Source organism: Anabrus simplex, chromosome 6 (assembly GCF_040414725.1).
Source record: "Anabrus simplex isolate iqAnaSimp1 chromosome 6, ASM4041472v1, whole genome shotgun sequence".
NCBI classification, from domain to species: domain Eukaryota; kingdom Metazoa; phylum Arthropoda; class Insecta; order Orthoptera; family Tettigoniidae; genus Anabrus; species Anabrus simplex.
This window is the reverse complement of record NC_090270.1, coordinates 274,975,969-274,982,454: the sequence shown is the minus strand read 5'-3', so window position 1 is coordinate 274,982,454 and position 6,486 is coordinate 274,975,969. Positions and strand designations below refer to the sequence as shown.

The 6,486-nt window shown below is 40.7% G+C and overlaps 1 protein-coding gene across 1 annotated transcript; it reads left to right on the top strand.

The window, feature by feature from the left end:
* The first annotated feature begins 313 nt into the window (after positions 1-313).
* On the top strand, positions 314-1,889 carry LOC136875734 (DNA excision repair protein ERCC-8). Its single transcript, XM_067149307.2, has one exon. It carries the CDS (start codon positions 475-477, stop codon positions 1,705-1,707), a length of 1,233 nt encoding a protein of 410 aa, XP_067005408.2. The 5' UTR covers positions 314-474; the 3' UTR covers positions 1,708-1,889.
* Positions 1,890-6,486: the final 4,597 nt, after the last annotated feature.

The following is a 6,486-nucleotide window of genomic DNA, read 5'->3' as shown; positions in this document are numbered from 1 at the left end:
ATTTTCTCCTGTGTGTTTGGCTGTACCCAACATATCGGAATAGAATGCAGTCACAAGTTAAATAGTATTAATTCAAACATAAGACATCATTTATTGAGAAATTATAGTTTAAATTATGATATAGTATTCAAATTTCTATACGACATTTATGAAAGTGATTCGAAACGTTACAGTATCACCATTTATAGATTAAGTGACTTAAATTCTTTGATCGGCAAGCAAAAGAGTTCACTTCCCACTGAAGAGAAGTTTGATGCCTCTATATAAAATGTGTTGGTACCACTAATGGTTTTAATATGGCGCCCCCCATGGTCGTGTGTTGTCAAACGTTAGCGATAAGATAATTAGACCGTAGCTTTAAAAAGTACTTGTTTTAACAATATTTCATTGCTCTTAAATGATTCTCAGGTATTAATAAAGATATATGACTTATTTGATGGATCAAGATATATAACTGAAAGTGATGCTTGAAAAATGTTACGATTTTTAGAGGACTTCAGAACGGGTATCGTCGAACCGAAGACTCTTATTACTGCTGAAACGTCTAAACGATCATACAATCTTGAACTGAGTAAACATAGAGATGTGGAAAATGTGTTCACCGCAGGAGTTAATTCATTGGACATTGATAGGTCTGAAAGAAGGTACCTTCTCTCCGGCTCTGCAGATGGAACTATTCACATTCATGATTTGCATAATTTCTCGGGCCTCCCTCATTTCACTTCGAAGTTAATTTGTAAAGTTGATCGAAACAATCGAAATGCGCATAGGTACAGTGTAGAATGTGTCCAGTGGTATCCGCTGGACAATGGACTTTTTATAACCAGCGGAATGGACAAAGTGATAAAAATATGGGACACAAATTGTATGAAACCAGCCGATTTTATCGCTCTAGAAGGACGAATTTTTCAGCATCACATCGCATTAAGTCCAAATAAAAGTGTTCTTGTTGCTGTTGCTAGTTCTTTGAATCAGGTACTGCTCATAGACTTGAGGTCAGGCTCATATACACATGAACTAAGAGGTCATACGAGTTCAACCCTCTGCTGTCAGTGGTCACCCACAGAAGATTTTCTTCTTGCAACTGGAAGCTGTGATAATAAGGTGTTCTTGTGGGATATTCGAAGTCCCAAGACAATCCTTAAATCGTTTAGTCTTTATGATACCAAGGATCATGTTAGAAATGATTTTAAGACTGCCACTGCCCATGATGGCTGTGTAAATGGACTGGGGTTTACTAGTGATGGGTTCTTCTTGTTATCTTATGGGACTGATAATAGGATGCAGTTGTGGAATGTATATGGTGGGTACAATGAAATGGTGAACTATGGGGAGATACCAAATGAAACAAAGAAATGTATGCAATTTGACGTAACTTCCCATTCTTCCCCTTCACTTGTCTATGTCCCATCAGAGGGAAATATCTTCGTGTTTGAAATTCACAGTGGAAAAAAAGTTAGCACCTTATTGGGTCATTATAATACAGTGAATAGTTGTATATACCATCCATTTTATCATGAATTATACAGTGCAGGTAATGATAGAAATGTTCTTGTGTGGACAGCAGATCACAACCAGGATGCAGCCTATGACGACTATTTAAAATCCCATACTCACTACAAAGTCACTGAAGAGAAGCGATCTCGGTACTTCGCTAAAAATATTACTGCTGATGCTTGGAGTAGTGATGAAGGTGATGAGTCATAGAACTTCAAAGAATAATTTTTGTCAATATTTGTTAATAAAAACAAAGAAACCAGAAATTGGCTTAATATTATACCGTAAATTTTTTAGTGATAAAAATGCACCCAAGAATTTTCTCCAAGTTGTTATAAATATTAACTTGAGAAATTAACTACATTACGTTTTCTTTTTCAACCTTTTAATATCACATCAGTTAAGCTTATTGGGTGTCGCTTTGTTATGCTGGTCATAAATTTGGAATAATTTGGATTCATAGAAAAGTTATTTTGTAGCCTACAATACCTGAAGTATTCTTACCCATGTAGAAGACTTAAAACCCGAGACAGCATGAAACTACAGAATGTGACCATTTTCTTGGCCAGCTGTGATCAACTATGATGAAGGTGAAGTTCATATTGTCCCTGATAGAGCTCTCATTATATGTGGCCACACGGTTACCACATACAGTGAAATCCTCTGCACTAATGAAGGTAAGTCATCAATCATTACTCAATCTCTGTATCGTACACAATGGCCCATTTGGGCCACACTCCCTTTGAGAGGCTCTTTTCTATGGCTGCAGTACATAGGCCTACTGACAGCCTAGCAAGGAAAAAAGTCACACAGTAGCTCTAATCTCTCTTTCATGTTTGTCAAGGCCAATCTCTGTCACAGAAACACTGGCCCTTAATGGGATGCAGTTGAGGGCTACACTCCCTTCATGAGGTTCTTTTCTATGGTACCAGGCAAGTTGGCTGTGCGATTTGAGGCACGCAGCTGTGAGCTTGCATTCGGGAGATAGTCGGTTTGAATCCCACTGTCGACAGCCCTGAAGATGGTTTTCCGTGGTTTCCCATTTTCACACCAGGAAAATGCTGCGGCTGTACTTTAATTAAGGCCGCAGATGCTTCCTTCCAACTCCTTAGCCTTTCCTATCCCATCGTCGCCATAAGACCTATTTGTGTCAGTGCAATGTAAAGCCAGTAGCTTTTCTATGGCCGTAATGCATACTGCCTGCACGGCAAGAAAAAGTGTGATTTACAGTTCTATTAAAACAACCTGCGTGTTCTGACAGCTGTCAGCATGTGGCACCGAGCAAAGGTGCAGGAGCGCTGTGTTGCCACATGTGTTCCATTTGGTTTTACTTCAGTCACAATCGACCCCACTCACTCTACATTAGGCACTATGGAAAATAATATCCATGTGCAGAAATCATGAGAGCATTAGCATAATATTAAATATTGTTAATTCCAAGGTGGCTCAGCAGTAATTTTTTTTTTTTTTGCTAGGGGCTTTACGTCGCACCGACATAGATAGGTCTTATGGCGACGATGGGAGAGGAAAGGCCTAGGAGTTGGAAGGAAGCGGCCGTGGCCTTAATTAAGGTACAGCCCCAGCATTTGCCTGGTGTGAAAATGGGAAACCACGGAAAACCATCTTCAGGGCTGCCGATAGTGGGATTCGAACCTACTATCTCCCGGATGCAAGCTCACAGCCGCGCGCCTCTACGCGCACGGCCAACTCGCCCGGTAGCAGTAATTTTATCAGCTCAATTATTAATAGACATACTTCACATTCCCCTCCTTCCCAGGCTCTTATCAGTCTATTTCTAGATGATTAGTTTCAATTTTTTCTTAGATTTCAGCAGCAGATGGCATATTTAAAAATTAGACCTGTCTTTTATATTTATATTACTATGTAAATGTCCGTTGACATCATTGTCAATAACCGGGCGAGTTGGCTGTGTAGGTAGGGGCGCGCCACTGTCAACTTGCATCCAGGAGATAATGGGTTCAAGCCCTACTGTCGCCAGCCCTGAAGATGGTTTTCCGTGGTTTCTCATTTTCACACCTAGTCCTTTCCTCTCTCATCGTCGCCATAAGACCTATCTGTTTCGGTGCGACGTAAAACCAGTAGCATTGTCAATAATACACTGCCTGAGAAAAGAAATTGAAACACTCAGAAAGGGAGGCGGAAACAACATGAAAATTCATGTGTTGAGAGGATTTGTGATGTTATTTCAATGACTACAAAATTGAGTCAAATTTACAAAGAACTTAGCTGTCTGAGTCCGCTTATCAGTGTGAAGTTGCACCCCATTTGGCATGGATGAATGTACTGATTCTGTTGGGAAGGGTGTCATAAAACCATTGTATCCTCTCCTGATGCAAGCTTGCCTGTAACTGTTGTAACTGGTCCTTGATATCCTGGATACTGGCACTGGGACAGCGTTGATGTCTGAGCTGGTCCCGCATATGTTCTCTCGGGGACAGATCTGGGGATCTTGCTGGCCATGGAAGTACCTCACCATCACACAGACAGTTCATAGAGACATATGCCATGTGTGGACAAGCATTGCCCTGTTGAAAAATGGCACCACAACACTGTCGCATGAGAGGTAACACATGAGACATAGGATGTATTGAATAGGTGACAAAATAAACCATTTAGCATCCTAGATGTACTGTTGTGCCGTCAGAGTTCCCTCAATCACTACCAGCCGTGATCTGAAGTCCTACCCGATTGCTCCCTACACCATGACGCCAGCAGTAACACCGCGGTGCATCTCCAAAATATTGGAACAATTGGACCTCTGCCCGGGTCGCTGCCACACTCACAGATGATGGTCATTCGGGTAGTACAGAACAGCGATTCATCGCTGAACACAATGCAACATTGTTCATCAGCAATCCATACTTCCTGGTCACAGCACCAATCCAAACACAGCCGTTTGTGTTGTGGTATTATTGGGAGCCTACTCATGGGACGGTAATTCCCTCATATGTCTGCTGCTAGTCTTCGACCAATGGTGCGGGATAACAAAGAATGTTGCACAGAGTCCATTACTTGTTCTCGGATAGCAGGTGCAGATGTAAAAGGGTTACGATGTGTTTGGTGCACAATACACTGATCCTGCCTTGTGGTGGTCAGACGCAGACCTAGACTCACAGAGCGTGCTAATGCTATGAGGAATATTGAACACATTCGTGTATCGCCACGATGTGGGCACTTCAGCTTTGAATGCATGGTTAACATGTGATAATGTTTGCAGTTCCTTGCGTGCTTTCATATTGAATCGTGTCGGTTTGTGGATCTGTTGTAGTATTATATGTGATGGAATGTTTTTCAGTAAATAAGTGAAGAGCTTTCGCAGTAGTTAAATTGATGGACAATATCAAAAGAAAGTTAAGTTATGCCTTACATGTGGAATGGAAAATTATTCAAGGAAGGTGAACCCTTGGGCAGCTCTTAATTACATAGATCACTATCAGAAGGAATCTGGTATGTCCTCATAAGTTAGTGGAAACTGAAGTGTTATGAAATTATTATACTTTCAATTACCATAATCGTGAATTAAGCAGGCTATAGGAATGGTACATTCAGAGAACGTGTGAACATGGAATTTTGAATGTGTAGGCTTCGTATTCTTGGCCTTTTTTCAGTATATTGAGGGATAGGCTAATTCTTAAGAAATAAACGGCTATTCTGAAAAGAAAGAAAAAAAGTGCATATTTTTCTTAGAGACAGTGTACCGGTGCTAATAATATGAGTCTAGAATCTGGAAAATGTGGTTGATAAAGTTTGATAAAACCTGTCTAGTTTTAGGGCAATGCATTGCTTCAAATTATTTTAAAATATCTGAAGAATTCTTCATAAGTACCGTGAAACTTAATTTCTCCTTTACCGGGCGAGTTGGCCATGCGGTTAGGGGCGTGCAGCTATGAGCTTGCATCTGGGAGATAGTGTGTTCGAACCCCAGTGTCGGCAGCCCTGAAGATGGTTTTCCATGGTTTCCCATTTTCACACCAGGCAAATGCTGGGGCTGTACCTTAGTGAAGGCCATGGCCGCTTCCTTCTTATTCCTAGGACTTTCCTATCCCATCATTGCCATAAGACACCTCTGTGTCGGTATAACGTAAAGCAAATAACAGGGAAAAAAATCTCCTTTTTCACACCCATTTTGTAGTAAAAGAATGGTTAAATATGTTATTCTGAAAAATGTTACTAGGCCTGTGAGCTACATGGTCATTTTTAAGGTAATCAATTTCATGTACCGGTCTTATGATATATTTCTGTTTTCAGGGACTGTTCTCGTAATTTAAAACATGTTAGTGAAGATTGTTCAATAAAAACAGTGTTCAGTTTTTGTGTGTGCACAATAGTTTCTGTAGGCTGTGTCTTTTATTATCAATTACTTGGGAATGGCTAAGTTTCTCTGAGGCCTTAATGAGACATTGTCGGACATTTACCGAGAATCAATGTAAAAGAACACACAGACTTTCACACTTCACGGCCCACTTTACCGCTTCAGACCTCGGACTTCTCTGTATACAACTTCTGCCTGGCATTTGATTTAAAATTAGCAATACAGTGTTATTTGATTAGCAAACTGACGAGAATATCCGTATTGATCTTCTGTTTCCTATTGTGGTCCCTTTTAAAAATATTTTTGATGTAGGCCTACCTAATTAACATTCGTTCTTATCATGTTATCTCGTATCATAGAAATAATAATAACATCAAAAGGTGTTTTCATGCATGTGTTAATGTGAGCGCCCTCAGCATATCGGTACGCTCATGGACATCTCTTCCCCAGTCACATGCTACTGTTCAGCCGGTGGTGTGGGGCCTTGGTCAGACATAGTCAACTGAAAACTTGCCAACGAGTATGCCTGCCCGCCCTCACATCCTCATGCAGTCCAACATTGGGCCACTGACACATCCGAATGGCCCACTAATCTGGATATTGACAATTTGAACAGCCAGCCAAATAGAGACCCACAATGAGGCCCCTTTCAAACT

Coding starts and splice junctions, on each gene's coding strand:
- LOC136875734 (XM_067149307.2), top strand. CDS start 475: ATGTTACGATTTTTAGAGGACTTCAGAACGGGTATCGTCGAACCGAAG.